Here is a 15198-nt window from a genome sequence, read left to right on the forward strand (position 1 = left end):
ACCCCCAGTTAGCAAGAATGTGCTTGTGTGCTCTTTACAAGGTGTGTGAGTGCAGTGCCGCACGACCCAGAGAGTGTACGTGTGGAACCCTGGTGCAGACAGTGACCCATGCCTGGTGAAGGGGTCCTGGGTGCACAGCTCTTCATTCACGCTGCAGTACAAAGGATGCTACAAAATGTCAGTTGTCTTTGTTCATGCGATTTGCTGCTTTGTTTTTACTTATGAACTCCCAGTTTGTGTGACCATAATCATGGGAGGTTGCTATAATCCTCTACCAACCACACCCTGCCCAGGGTGTGCCTGGTGACCACCCTGTTCCCTGTCCCCATCCCCGCAGGCAGAACCATCATCATGTCCACTCACCACATGGATGAGGCTGACCTGCTCGGGGACCGCATTGCCATCATCTCCCAGGGAAGGCTCTACTGCTCGGGCACCCCGCTCTTCCTGAAGAACTGCTTTGGCACCGGCTTCTACTTGACCTTGGTTCGAAAAATGAAAAATATTCAGAGCCACAGATGCGGCTGTGAGGTACGTGTGAGCCCAGGAAGGAGCCCGTCCAGGGCGGAGGGACTCAGGGCGGGCTGCCACTCCGAGACATCTGTACCCACTGGAGCTCTGACTTCAATAAACACATGCTGAACGCCCTCCCCCAACAAACGTGCTTCCCCCGAAACAAAATGATCACACCAGTGTCTCAAATGCCACGTGTGGCTTGGTGCACATGGAAGCAAGTATCTCACCCTGCAAGCTTACACGGCTTCCTGAAAGTTCCATTCTTCTTGTTCCCTCATTAAACCCGAATTCCAGTGGCAAATGAAATCTAAGGAAAAGCATCCTTGTAATTTAACATGATGAAGTATAAAAAATGCTGCTGGACAGAGACCCCTCAGTGCCACAGCAGACCCAGGTTCAGGTCTGGGACACCATGTGTACAAACGATGGCATCCCAGGCAACTGACTGAATTCCTTGCTCTCGGTTTGCCCCACATGGGAAACGAAGGGACTGATATCTCTGCTCTGCTCTTCAGGATGGAGATAGATGAGTTACGTTTTACAGAAGTCCTCTGGGCTCCTTGGGATCAGGCACTGCTGACAGTCAAATTGCAGCGTGTGTCATTACTTACACCTCCGGCGTTAGTGGCTGTGGTGGGGGTCTTTCTGTCCTGGGTGGATTCTCACAACCCAGTGTGCATCTATGGGAGGGGAGGAGCAGAATGTCTGTCTCACATGGTTAATTAAGGACAAACCGAGGGGATCCTTTGAAGTTCTGCTTCTCTCTGTGCCTGACTCACACTCGGTCAAGTGTCTTCCCCCCTCAAAATGCTGAGATGAATGAACAGATTAAACAGTGAAGGAAAAAAAAAGTGGGTGCACTTAGCAGTGACCAGCACAAAGCAAGTGGTGACAGCGTCAACGTGGGGAGAGGCTGTCGTTGAAGTGATGTGTACCTTGTCGGTCACTCCCATCCATCTTTTGCAGGGGACCTGCAGTTGTGCGTCCAAGGGTTTCTCCTTCAGGTGTCCAACCCAAGTCAATGAGATTTCTGCAGAGCAAGTCTTGGATGGTAAGGGCTGGGGCAGGACACACCTTGGTTCTAGTTCTGTCACCATCTTCTGGTGTTGCTGGGTTGTCCTGTTGTGACGCCCTTGAACGGGAGCCAGGACACTGGAGTTCTTCTCAGACCCAAGGTCATGCAATAGCTCATTGTTTTCTTTGAGCTACCTTCTCCCTTCCACCATTCCCAAAGGGATTGAGAAGTCGTGCATCTAAAATCAGGACCCTCTTCCTTTAATGAGGAATCCAGTCCTTGTTAAGCCTTTGTCCCTGGGGTCCTCCAGCCCCATCTCTAGGGAGCACTCCATCCTGTCTGAAGAGAGCCTCTTCCAAGGTGTGCCAAGGCCCTCTGGTGTGACAATGGTGACACACAGGTCTCACGGTGAACTTGGAGGCCTGAGATTGAGACTGTGTGTACAGACCACACGTCTGTGTACTGCTACTGCTACAGCCCCTACCTCTTCCCTCAACCTCCCAATTTCTCACTGATTCTCCTTTGGATTAGGGTGTATTGATTCACAGGATGGGCTGCCCCTACCTCCAGGTACAAGAGATCACTCATCTGTAGGACCTGAGCTGTGACAACTGTCCATTCTCCATGCCTCCCATGGGGGTGTCTGTGCACCCCACACCGTACAATCATATGAAGAAGCAAAACTAAACCTAGTGCTGACCCAGGAGGAAAAGACCAGCTTATCACAGAAAAAGCAATTCCTATGTAACACAATTTCTTTCTGGACCTAAAGTGAAATCGTGCAGAACAAGAAAACTGCACCATATTTTGTTTTGCTCAAAACTCAGGGGAAATACTAGAGTTTTACCCTCAGTGTCCCCTGCCCACTCTGCGTGTGGACAGGACCTGTGGTGAATAACAAGTCTCCTTAGGAAGGAGTGCTTGTGCGTCACTTCTGGCTTTCTGAAAATTCTCACTGCAAATCATGGCGAAGAAATTCGTATTTTTAAACCAATTAACACCAATTTGTTTCATTACTATGGTCCACCAAAATCAAATTGGTAGGCCTGCTTGGCTGGGATGACATTTTTTTTAATGTAGCTGTCTTTATTTCCTCCCTCTCTCCCTCCCTCTCTCTCTCCCTCCCTCCCTCTCTCCCTCCCTCTCTCTCTCCCTCCCTCCCTCTCTCCCTCCCCCCTTCCCTTCCTTCCTTCCTTCCTTCCTTCCTTCCTGTCTTTCTTTTCTTTTGTGATACTGGGGACTGAACCCAGGGTCTTTTGCCTTCCAGCACTCCACCACTTGAGCTACACCTTTAGCCTTAAATGTGGCTTTATTTCTTTAAAAAAAAAAGGGGGGGATGAATGGTGGGAAGGGCAGTAAATAGTACTGCCCCAAATAAGGAGAGATCATTTTAATTCCTCTTAGCTCTTTGACCAGCTCTCAGTCGCTCAGACCCACATACCACACACACCCCCACAGACCTCCCTGCCACACAGGGAGACGCCCAAACGGCTGACACACATCTAAGACACAATTCCTGGGAATCCAGTGGCTTCAGGTTCCATTTCCTTCCTAAGAGAACAATGGACGTGACCCTACAGGGCTACCAGGGCAGAGCTGCTTCCTCAAGTGCACAACTCCCAGCCCCTGTGTGAAGTCATCCAGAAGTGAAGACAATGGAGTTGAGTTCCAGGCTTGACACACCACAGAGCTTCCAGTCCCACCAAGCAGAGGCATCTTGCTTGAAACTATGAAACCCTCTCCACCTGGGTCAGCTCTGAAAGAAAGAAAAGAATCCACGGGGTGAGGCTGACCCTAGAAGAATGGCTTCCGGAAGACTCATGTCATTCCCACAATCCCTTTCCCTTGACTGTCCCTAGGATAACATGCCTCTTCAGGTTCATACTAACAGCTGTTCAAGTTCAGTTTTTAATTTCAAAGCAACATTTGCTTGTACATAGGATCCGACTGCATGAGGGTATCAGGGAAAGACCTGGTACCTGTCACCTGCCCGTGCTCCTTGTCCCACTCTCCTCCCCACCCCCAGCCCCTCTCCGAGGCCTCTTGACTTCCTTCCGTGGTGCTTGGGAGCTGGTGTTTAGTTCTGCTGTGGCTGAGGGGCAGGTGCACTCCATAGGGAAATGCTAGGACTCTCCGAGAAGTGAGACCAGGCATGGGTGTGTGATTTGGGGAGGGGACCCTTCGCTCAGTATGGGGACCTGTCTGAAGCAGGTCTGAGGCTGGCACCAGGTTCCCGTGTTGTGCGTATGGGGTCACCCAGTCCTCGCAACATCTGAAAAGGGCACTGCTAGGGGTAGGACGTGTTCCATATAACGGTGACTTGAGACAATAAGGGCACACTTGTTCAATCAAATGACCTCAGTCAGGTTGTACAACGAGTCGGGGGGAGCACTTTTGCTCCTGCCGTAATGCCAACCAAGCTAGAAACAGACTTGACAAGTGTCAGCTCTCTGAAAGAATTGGTGGCAAGTGACTAAAAGGCCCCTTTTCCTCCAGTGGAGAACTGGGTAATCTCAGTGTCCCAGGTTCTAGAAGAGAGATGGTACCCGTCTTTTGTCTCATTGTAGGGGATGTGAGTGAGCTGATGGACGTGGTTTGCCACCATGTTCCAGAGGCAAAGCTGGTGGAATGCATCGGTCAGGAACTCATCTTCCTTCTGCCCAACAAGAATTTCAAGCAGAGAGCCTACGCCAGCCTTTTCAGAGAGCTGGAAGAGACGCTGGCTGACCTGGGGCTCAGCAGTTTTGGAATTTCTGACACTCCCCTGGAAGAGGTAAGGAGAGATTCCAGTGCCAGAAGAGGTGTTCCTTGCCAGCATCCAACACTTGAGAGAAGTTTTGCAAAAGCAAAAAGCCACCATTTCCCCCAAGCACAGCCACGAATCTTCGTCTCTTCCTTCTGTACGCAAGCATCCATATTCTATGTGCTGTGGTCACTGTGTGCTTTCACATTTGCATTTATAAAAGATTACGTTCTTAGAGTCAAAATATATTTTCCTGTCATGATGAAGCAATAGCCAACAAAATGGAATCCGGTTTAGATTTCTCCGAGAGTGGGAATGCAAATCAAATTCTCTCTTTTTTATTTCTCAACAGATTTTCCTGAAGGTCACCGAGGACTCTGATTCGGGATCTCTGTTTGCTGGTATGGTGCCAGAATGTGTGGCTCTATCTTGAAAATCTAAAGGAAAAGTGCCAAAGTAGTCAAGTGTTCCCTCATAGCATGGGGATCTCAAATTGCATTCTTGGTGCCTTTGAATGACAAAGGAATGAGAAGCTGGATTGGCCTGGGTGGGGTGAATCAGGGGTATCTTATCCTGGTTGCTTTCTCCCCAAACTTCTCATCCAATACCCCCAATCTCTCGCTCCTGCTCGTCATCCTCAGCCCCACTCGCTCGTCTCCACCAGGCCTCTGGCCCATTCCTGTCTGTGTGAGTGAGAGTCAACAGAGTCCTTAGAGATAATGGTGACAGTTAATACAACCCAGATGCCCACTGGAGTCTCCAGGCCCCTCGGGGATCAAGATAAAATCATTCTGAGCCCTCAGTTAGTAGACTACGGGCTTTGAAACTGTGAGGACCAAAATTCCTGTGGATTCTGGGAGTCTGTCTTTGAAACGTCAGCCTGGGCTCCTTCCTTGATTTCTACCAAATCTCAGCCTCACAAAGCACCATGAGTGTCATAGACGTCACCAGGGAGGGGAAGTGTGGAGGGGTAACCTGTCTGCCACCACGCAGGGCTCTTCTGGTAGAACAGATGCATCCACCACACTGGTCCCCTGTCCTCTCTCCTCTGCCCAGCCAAAGATGAGCAATGACTCCCCCATGCTCCTGGGCCCCTGACACCACCTGTGCCTCTACTTGCTTCCTCCTACCCTGCCATGGCGTTTTCTGTGCACTGTTTCCTCCCTGTGAGGATTCTGCCACCAGCTCAGAAGATAAAATGGTTTTCACCTTGCTTCTGAGTGATTCTAAGCATCCACCAGCTATGCACAGACTACCAGTGGCTAAATATACCCCATAGTGCTCCAATCTCCCCGTGGAGACCAGGGGATGGCCAAAGAGGCTTCACGGCAGTGTGCGGGGACCCAAGTTTTCTTTGGGGGCAGAGAAATCAAATTCTCTCAGCTCACCCGACGTCAGACTTACGTTTACCCAGACCAGAATGGAAATATCCTGGTTTGTACCCAGTCCTGTGCTGGACTCAACAGTGGGGCCCTTTGGGAGCACAGAATAGACCTTTTAGTGATGAGGTCCTGACAGAAGAATAAATGAGGCCTTGAAGACTGCTTGGTCAACACAGGCATAGGACAGGCCCTTCAGAGACAGTCAGGGTTAGAGGTTAGAGCTTAGCTTAAGGCGGGGATGTAGCTCAGTGGTAGAGCCCTCACCTGGCATGCAGGTGGCACCACAAAAATTAAAGGGAAAAAAGTTTACCGTTAGAGTGAGCGGACCAAACATCAAACCTGAGCTCTGTAGCTTGCTACCTGAGTAGCTTTGGGTAAGTAGTTAGACGCCTCATGCCTCAGTTTCCCCATCTGCAAAATGGGGATAATACTGTCAGCTACCCTTTAGAGTGATTAAGAGAAGTGGATAAGATAATGCACGCCGAGTCCTAACAGTGCAGTCACTGATCAAGACTCAGCAGCAGCCTCACCTCCGTGTTCACAAGTCTACGCTCACCTCCGGCTTGTGTAGCCCTTTTCCTGTGACAAGGTACCTGACATCCACCTTGTGTTCTGACTGTCACTGTGCTCTCACGACACAGGTAAGGCATGGATCTGCCTCCTCTGGGGAGCTGAGCTCACAAAGGGTGGACCACTTGCCTAAAGTTACATCGGCTTCTGCCTTTTCCTCTCGAAGCTAGGGACCCAGACAGCTCACTCTTACCTCCTCCCACCTCACAGATGTTTGGGATTAGCTCAGTTTTAGGGAATGACATTTTCTTTTTTTCTTTTTTTTATTCATTTATTCACATGTGCATACATTGTTTGGGCCATTTCTCTGTCCTGCCTCCGACCCCACCCTCTCCCGCCCTCCCCCCACCCCACCACTTCCAGGCAGAATCTGTTCTGTGCTTTTCTCCAGTTCCGTTGAAGAGTAGAAATAAGCAATAATAAGAAAGACAAAGCATTTCTGCTAGTTGAGATAAGGACAGCTATACAGAGAGACTCCTAGCATTGCTTCCATGTACAAATGTGTTACAACCCAGGTTGATTCACCTCTACCTGATCTTTACGCTGGTTCCTGATCCCCTTCTCGTGTTGACCTCTGTCGCTTTAAGGTTTCTGTATTAATGAGGATGACATTTTCTGAGCTTGCCTCCAGAGTCTGATGGTCACTGTAGATGTCCACTGGGGTCACACATGGCTGGACTCTGGGAAGATCACTGCCACTTCTGGAAGTCGTAATCAGAGCCAGGGACCACTAAGAGCAGCGGAAAGCCAGGCACACCTGCAATGCTGAATAGCTCCGGCCTCTAGCCGGGGTAGTGGCTCCAGTCTCAAGGGGGGCCATCAGAAGATTAAGATGAGTCAGCTGCAAAGGGAGAGGCAGCAGGGATGTGACCACAGCAGACATCAAATCTGGGTCATCAGGAAAGAGAAGCCGAAGACATGAGACTCTGCTTCAGGCAGTCGGTGAACTTGCAGAACCTCTCTACCCAGGGGTTGGCTGTCTGTCACCAGGGCCTCCAGGTCCAAGGCCTGGAGCCCGTGAATGAAGGGTGACTGAGCCATTCCAATTTCCTTCATAGCCACTCTTGTCCTGGATGACTTGAGGTGGGTTAAGAGAGCAGCTGGGGACCAAGCATTGTCCCCTAGCCTCCCTCTCCCTCTCTGTCCACAAGAGATGTTCTCAGGGCCCATCGGTCAGTGACAGTGACCTCCAGCTTCAAAGGCTGACTCTTGCATGGTTTAGGGAGCCCGTCCACATGTGCCATCTCAACCGTCAGAGCCACCCTGTGGTGCGTTCTCATTTTCAGTTTCCAGATGCCAGCATCAGATTCAGACAGGTGGAGTCCCCTTCCCAAGTTTTTGCATCTTATAAAGATCAGGTTCAAACCCAAACATCCCAACTGCTCTTGGCTAGTCTTTCTACCCCTCTAAGAATTCAGAAAGCTGACTCAAGTTTTTAATCTTACTAAGTACACAAGTAATAAGTGAATACACTTTTTGGTTTAAAAATCCAAACATCCAAAAGGTTGAAATTCTCCTTACATCTCCAGGCCTCCCCATGGGGGTCTCTGCTGATGGGGGGTGAGGTTTCCTTCAGAGCTTTGCAGCCATGTGTGTGTGTGTGTGTGTGTGTGTGTGTGTGTGTGTGTGTGTGTGATGTTCTTGGCTTTCATTTGACATGTGAACTTTCTAATATGAATATGGAGCCATCACACATGTAGATTCTTCTACACCTTATTTTTTTGTACAGAGTTATTTGTTTTAGACTTCTAAGGCAATGCCTTCACAGATATTCTGTTCTCTTTAATGCTAACAGAATTTTTAAGTGATCTTGGGAGGAGTCTTTTATAAAGACTTCACACTGGAAATCAAATAAGCAAAAAGATTATTTTCCAGGCATGGTAGTGGACACCTTTAATCCCAGCATTTGGGAGGCTAAAGAAGGAATTTAGTTTGAAGAGCAGTGTGGGCTACATAGCAAGACCCTGTCTCAATAAAAAAAAAAAAAACACTTACCTATATGGCCTGGCATTTTGTCACAGCTCTAAATGAAGGGCACATAGGATCCAGGTCTTACACATGTGTCTTTCCGAATGATGGATTCAATCTCCCCAAACAGGTGGCACTCAGCAGAAAATGGAGCCCGTCAGCCTAGGACACCCCTGTTTGGGTCCCAGCAAGAAGGTGGGGCAGCCGGCCCAGGGCTCCCGGGAGCAGGCCACTCCCCCCGAGGGCCACCCTTCCCTGGAACCCAAGGAGCCCGGCTCCCCCCTCAACACCGGGGTGCGGCTAGTCCTACAGCACGTGCAGGCGCTGCTGGTCAAGCGGTTCCACCACGCCGTCCGCAGCCACAAGGACTTCCTGGCCCAGGTACCCCCACACTGCTCCTGAGCTGACCACCCTCACTCCTCACCGTCCTGCATGCCCCCTCATGTGTTCAAGCTCAGCCCAGAGCTCACTTCAAATCCTGTCCGCTTTTCTCCCTCTGCCAAACCTTTATGATTCTGGGTGACACCACCTGCCTTGTAAGTGTGGGACCTCACTTAGCCCGAGCACACAACAGCAGTGACTGTGTCGAGGGTGCTTTTTCTTTTACTGTGAAGAGCGAGGCTATGTTTTCAGTCGCTCTTGCAGTGCCCCAAAGTATCAAGGTCATGTCCTTGTTTGTCTTTTTATGTTTTTCATCTGGAAAAAGAAACTGGTTCAGAGAGCCGTGGGTAGTAAACTGACCTTTAACCTGCCCACTCTCAGCTTGGTCAGTGGCCACAGGAAACTTGTTTCCTCCTACCTGTGTCGCCCTTGGCATCCTGTGCGTCCTTCCCCACAGGCCTGGTTATGAGGCAGCAAGATAAATGATTGTAAGAATGAGTGTGCGTGCACACGTGTGTGTGCACGCAGGCGCGTGTGCAAGTGTACCAGTGCACGTGTGTGCAGTGGATGCATATGTATGCGCGTGAGCGTGTGTGTGCTGTTGATGAGTGTGTGCAGGTGTGTGTGCACACGTGTTTGCTTGTGCATGTGGCCTGCCCTGCGTGTGGTCATCACTCCTCAGACCTCAGCCCCCACACTTGTGTTTATTCTCCCCAGATCGTGCTCCCGGCCACCTTCGTGTTTCTGGCACTGATGCTGTCGCTCCTCGTGCCTCCTTTTGGTGAATATCCTGCTTTGACCCTTCACCCCTGGATGTACGGGCAGCAGTACACCTTCTTCAGGTACGCAGATTCGTCCAGGTCATCCTCCGTGGTGGTGTGGGCCTCCTGGGCCCCAGCTTTGTGGAAGGGCCCTGACCTCCCCGTTCCCTGGGCCATCAGAGGGGAAGTCCGTGTGCTGCCCCTGCCTAGAAACGTGGCACCACCTTCTGGAAAGAGGAGGTGAAGCTTGGGACATGGATGAGGCTCAGTGTCACAGAGATGCTGGGTATCTGCCGTCAGGCCTCTAGGAGTGAGTGGCAGCCTGGCCTGCTCTCAGGAGACCTGCCACCATTCTAAGGCGGCCTCCATGTCACACTCGTGCTTAAATTGCATGTGTGTGCATGTGTGTGTGAGTGCCTGAATGCAGGTGAGTTGCATGTGGACTGCTTTGTCCCTCTGATCCCGCCATGTGGCCACCAGGTGAGCCTCTCTCACTCCCTCCCTCTAGCATGGACAAGCCGGGCAGTGAGCACCTCGCGGTGCTGGCAGACGTCCTCCTGAACAGGCCTGGCTTTGGTAACCGCTGCCTGAAGGATGAGTGGCTCCCGTAAGTCCCTGTGCCCCCCTGGGAAGCCCCGATGGCAGGGTGCAGTTAGCATTACTTGGCTCTCTTCCATCTCTCTGAGCCCCACTCCCCCAGCCTCTCCTCTGATGCATGTGCAGCTCCCTGCCCTCGCCCCAAGCTCCCATCATGGAAAACTCTAGTTCTCAACTTAGGACTCTCCATTGAGGTCTCACTTGATTGCCCAGAACTCCTTGGAAAGGCATCTGAGCAGGGGTGGAGGGGAGGGAGGGCTGCTCTTGGATAACTGGACCTCAAACGGCCAGCTCCAGTTATTGTTATCGGTAGAGGGAAGGGAACTGCAGAGGACTGACATCCACCAGGAATCACAGGTGCAGAAAGTTCTAGCTTCATCTCCATTCACTCTTTCCAAAGCTATAGATAAGGACCAAAGTAGATTAATTTCAAATTCCCGTTTTCTTTGTTCCATGCCTTAACAGCTAGAGCTGCTAGATCCAAAAAAAAAAAAAAAAAAAAAGGTTATGCAAGCCGCATATCTGGTCAGTTGACAGAATCCTACACTTAGTTCTTGAGCAGAAACTAACCCCTAGAAGGACAGGAAGACGGATCATGGCTCTCAGCAGGAGTTCAGGGTTGGACACCATTTCTCCTTGCTAAGGGACGACATTTAAACATCAGCTTGGGGACTGACTGGGAAATATCTTCTTGTTTTCCTCGAGGGAGTACCCCTGTGGCAATTCAACCCCCTGGAAGACTCCCTCTGTGTCCCCAAACATCACCCACCTGTTACAGAAGCAGAAGTGGACGCCAGCCAACCCCTCACCGTCCTGCAGGTGCAGCACCAGAGAGAAACTCATCATGCTGCCTGGGTGCCCGGAGGGTGCCGGGGGGCTCCCGCCACCACAGGTACCTCGTCCCCACGGGCACCGAGGGGCCTTCTCCCTGCAGGTGGGGATTGGGCTGCGGGCTACCTCCAGAGACTGTGGCCGAGGACGTTCCACAGTGACAGGGGGCAAGGGGCTAGACACGGCCCTGGGCCCGTCGGCTGTGCCTCCGAAGGGCCTTGCTGTGGCTGTGGGGAGGAAGTCACTGACCAAAACACTTCCTCTTCAACCTAGCAAGAAAGATTTTTAAGCAGTTAAAAATTGTACGAGTCATACATCCTCATACGTTCGTTATGGAGAAATTAGTAAACACGTGTAAGTCAGGGGAAGAAAATCAGCACTTGGAAGTAACTGAAAACATTTGTTTCTCATCCACCCACACAGAATTATATTTGAAGCACTGACTTGAAACCTGCTCTTCACTTAACAATGTATCACAGACACACAACCACGTCCATAACGATACATCTGCATCATTTTAACAGCCCCATACTGTCCCATGTTTGGATTTCATTTAAATTGCTCAACTAACGCCCATCTGTTGATCATCCGGGCTTTCAGTTTTTCTCCATTACAAATAACACCGTGATACACAGTCAAATGCTAGTGTACTTAACCCTTATTAACAGCCTTAATTAAGAAGCCTGTCGTGGGGCTGCAGGTGTAGACAGTGGTAGCACCCTTGTTCCGCACATGCAAAGCCCTGCATTCCACCCCCAGCACCACGAAAAGAGAAAAGCAGCTCACCGCGTGCCGTGCATTTGCCAAGTGCACGCACATGGAGCAGCGGATCTTCTGCAGCGGTGACCCTGACAGTGCTCTAAGCAGGGCCTTCTCCTGGAGTCCTGCCCTCTGGACCACGGCCAGCCCCTCCCGGGGCTTTCAGAGAGAATGGAAAGAACAGAGGAGCCTCAGGTTGTCCCTGGTTGGAACGGCTCCCAGCTGCTTGCACAGGAGAGAAGACTCCCCAAGGCACAGTGTGCTAGTGGGAAGAGACGGGCAGGGGGTCAGAGAGGCCTGGGGCGGCCTCAGAGCCCACAGGCCTTGCCTACTTACTCTTAGCATTCCATGAAATAACACAGGTAATGGATCATTTAGGGATTAAATTCCACACAAGTGACAACCCTACACTAACAGTGGCTAGAACACAGTTTGCTCCTGGCCTGTGTGAAAGTTCCCGTGGGCAGTCGAGGCCACTCCTCTGTGCTAAACAGGCCTCTGGCTCACCAGCCAGGACAGCAATGCCTGCACTCCAGGCAGCAGAACAGAAGAATGAAGAAAAAGAGAGCAAAGTGCCAAGTGTGTGACAGGAAGGTTTCCAGAAGCCACGGCAGAGCTCTTCCCCATCCAGTCACTGGCCAGGGCTCTGTGTGGCTAGAGTCTATTCTGGGCAGCCTGTGCCCAAAAAGAAAGCCCTGATGACAGCGGAAGAGCAGATACTGGGGCACTCAAGTGGCCATGGCCACCATCACACGTGCTGGCTGTGAACGAATCTGTCCACGGTTCCCTTTTTCGTATTCTAAATGCCTATGCCGTCATTCACAAGCCACATTTTCTCTCTTTCAAGTATGGCTCCACCGTTGTACATAGGATCCCCAAAGGACTCACGCTGCTCGTGTCAGCTCTCTGGACCCCAAAGGAGCTTTGCTTCTATCGGGTTTGCAGTCAAGTGCTGAGAGCCTCCAGGGTGCAGCTGCTCGAATCAGCCTAGCATCGGGTCCAGAGGCTGTGACCATGCACGCGTAGGGAGACGAGGCTGAGCCCAGCCATGTGGCACTTCCATCCCTCAGTGGACCCTGATACCAACGCTGCCTGTCTAACTTGACACTTGTCTTCAGCAGCTTGGTCCTGGGTGACTAGGAACAAACTTAACAAGCCACTGCAGCCAGAGTCCCGGAAACAGCAGAGCAGCCACTGGTCCTTCCTTCCCCTCCTGTGTTCCCTCAGCCAATGGGTGTCACACGTCTGCACAGTCATTGCTCTGTCACACACACATGCACACAGAGAGACACATATACAGACACACACATACAGAGAGAGGCACAGAGAGACAGGCACACAGACAGACACACAGACGCACGTCCGCATCGGCTCACCATGCACCGGCCTACTTTCCATCCAGCCTGGAGGAAGCAGAGGGCCCGGGCCTCACTGAGACGTAGAAAGTCGTCCTGTCTGGGAAACGGGATGGTGTCTCTAACCTCCCACGACGGTGGCGGGTCCTGAGGTGGAGCTGCCGGTCCCTGACTGCCAGTGTACCTGGACATAAGCAGGAGGATTTTACCGAGAGAGTTTTACGAAGAGGCTATCACAAAGCACCTCGGCCTCCGCACGTCCCAGTCCTGCCACCTCCCCTGTGCCACTGTCAGCGTGAGGAGCAGGGGGCAGCACGGCAAAGCTGGAGTCCAGCGGATGCAGGTCCGGTCCTAGGCTGACCGCCTGCCGTGTCAGCTAAAACTTGTGAACCTCATGTCTCTTCTCACAACAGTCTCAGCATCAACCAGCTGAGGGAGCCAAATGGGGAAGGGAAGGGGAAAAAATATGAGGAAGAAAAGAATTCTGTCTGGTGATGGGGGGGTTAATGCCACCCCAAGTCCCCTCAGCTTTCTCTGTGTGGCACCCTGGCAGAGTGAATGCTTTTTTGTGTGTATTAAATTGACTAAGATAAAGTCAGGCATGGTGGTTTCCATCTATAATCCCAGCTACTCAGGAGGTGGAGATTGGAAGGATCCCAGTTCAAGGCCAGCCTGAGCAAAAAGTCTGTGAGACCCCTATCTCAACAAACAAGCTGAGAGTGGTGATATATGTCTATAAACCCAGCTACATGGGAGGCATAGGTAGGAGGATCCCAGTCTGAGGCTGGTCCTGGGCAAAAAAACCGTGAGACTCTATCTGAAAAAACTAAAAAGAAAAAGGCTGTGGCTCAAGTGGTACAGCACCTGCCTAAGCAAACATGAGGCCCTGAGTTCAAAACCCCAGTTCCACCAAAAAATAGTCAGCAAATGGGTGGCACAAGAACCACAAAGCTGTGTGTTCCCAAATACGAGGTGAATACTGCCACCTGGTGGCCAAACCCATGCACTTCTGAATTCTCCACCATCCTTTAGTAGCTTGGGGTCCCAGGTGTATCTTGAAAGGGATTTGTGAATTGTGAGACACTAGCTGGGAGCTGGGGACATGACCCCCCAACAAGTCAGAGAAGGTCCCTGCTCTCACAGAAGTAATGTACAGATAATAACAGAAGCAGTAAGTAGATCCATCCAAAGGAAAATTTGGGGCCAAGATGGGAGTTATGAAGATAATGCAATAGCTCACACCTATTATCTCAGCTACTTAGGAGGCTGTGATCAGGGAAGATCTCGGTTCAAGGCCAACCCAGGCAAAAATCGAGATCCCCTTCTCCAACATAACCAGAGCAAAAAGTGCTGGAGCGTGGCTCAAGTGGTAGAGCAACTGCCTCACAAGTTCAAACCCTAGTACTGCCCAAGAGAAAGATAATCCAATAATACATATGGTGGAGAGGGACTGGAGATGAAAAATGCCCATGTGGCATAGATGGTATTGGGCTGTGAGGTCCTGAGGGGAGCGGGCGTCAGGCAGAGTGAACCACCAAGCGTAGGGGGCGCCACTGAGAAACTGGGGGGCAGGTGGGGGAGGGGAAGGAGGCAGCCTTGATAATGAGCCGGGTTTGGATCCTGGGGCTTTCTGCAGAGCAGCAGGCAAGGTGGCCAAGCAGATGGTTGAAACTTGGAAGCTTGGTCGGTCACGGGGTGGAGAGTGGACTGTGGGGCAGATGACATGGCGTGGACCTTGCTGAGGTCGCGAGAGTCGGAGCCAAGCCATCTGATCTTACCAGTGGGCCGGAGGGAGAAGTGAGGTCATAGATGAAGTAGAAACGAGGGGGACGCCAGTGCTTGGTCAGTATTTTCCAGCAGCTGGGGCCACGAGCAATGTTTGCAGACAGCAGTTTCACAAACTCCAAGTAACTGAGTGCATGTCTCTCTGCCTCAGAGAACGCAGAACAGCTCTGACATCCTGCAGGACCTGACCAACAGGAACCTTTCCGACTACCTGGTAAAAACGTACCCTGCTCTCATACGAAGCAGGTGAGAGACCCATGATGCTGTCCCTTGCGGCTCCCTGTGGACATCACTGTCCACTGTCAGGAAGAAACTCACTCTCATGGCTTAATGTATGATCAGGGCAGTAGACTGTTTCCTTTCTTCTCATGTGAGAGCCTCTATCTACCCAGAACAGCGATTGTGACTTATGCAAGTAAAACACAACCGAAGGTTAATTTTTTGTTTCGTCTCCATGCTCCAAGCAGTCAAAGTTTAACCTGGGTACTATTTTTAAAAATTGCTTTAAAAATCACAGAGTTTATTCAGTAATGCA

At 51.1% G+C, this 15198-nt stretch overlaps 1 protein-coding gene and 1 long non-coding RNA gene across 6 annotated transcripts in view; one reads left to right on the forward strand and one right to left on the reverse strand.

The window, feature by feature from the left end:
• The window catches only part of Abca4 (ATP binding cassette subfamily A member 4), a 125470-nt gene that overhangs the window by 76675 nt on the left and 33597 nt on the right, over nucleotides 1-15198 (forward strand). For all 3 annotated transcript variants that reach the window (XM_020163928.2, XM_074050951.1, XM_074050952.1), the window contains 9 exons: nucleotides 338-531; nucleotides 1483-1567; nucleotides 4099-4304; nucleotides 4627-4675; nucleotides 8325-8575; nucleotides 9293-9417; nucleotides 9845-9943; nucleotides 10639-10825; nucleotides 14815-14909. In XM_020163928.2, the coding sequence (XP_020019517.1) occupies nucleotides 338-531; nucleotides 1483-1567; nucleotides 4099-4304; nucleotides 4627-4675; nucleotides 8325-8575; nucleotides 9293-9417; nucleotides 9845-9943; nucleotides 10639-10825; nucleotides 14815-14909 (1291 nt within the window). The remainder of the gene's footprint in view (nucleotides 1-337; nucleotides 532-1482; nucleotides 1568-4098; nucleotides 4305-4626; nucleotides 4676-8324; nucleotides 8576-9292; nucleotides 9418-9844; nucleotides 9944-10638; nucleotides 10826-14814; nucleotides 14910-15198) is intronic.
• LOC141414971 (uncharacterized) lies at nucleotides 9403-14824 on the reverse strand. Of its 3 annotated transcripts, none has more exons than XR_012440004.1 (4): nucleotides 14657-14824; nucleotides 11551-13062; nucleotides 10703-11033; nucleotides 9403-10333 (listed from the first exon to the last, which is right to left on the reverse strand). It is a non-coding gene; the product is annotated as an uncharacterized lncRNA (long non-coding RNA). The 3 variants fall into 3 exon arrangements; XR_012440005.1 differs by lacking the exon at nucleotides 9403-10333 and having other exon boundaries at nucleotides 10819-11033; nucleotides 11551-11785; nucleotides 12900-13062; XR_012440003.1 differs by lacking the exon at nucleotides 9403-10333 and having other exon boundaries at nucleotides 10819-11033; nucleotides 11551-11785; nucleotides 12412-13062.

Source organism: Castor canadensis, chromosome 12 (genome assembly GCF_047511655.1).
Source record: "Castor canadensis chromosome 12, mCasCan1.hap1v2, whole genome shotgun sequence".
Lineage (NCBI taxonomy): Eukaryota > Metazoa > Chordata > Mammalia > Rodentia > Castoridae > Castor > Castor canadensis.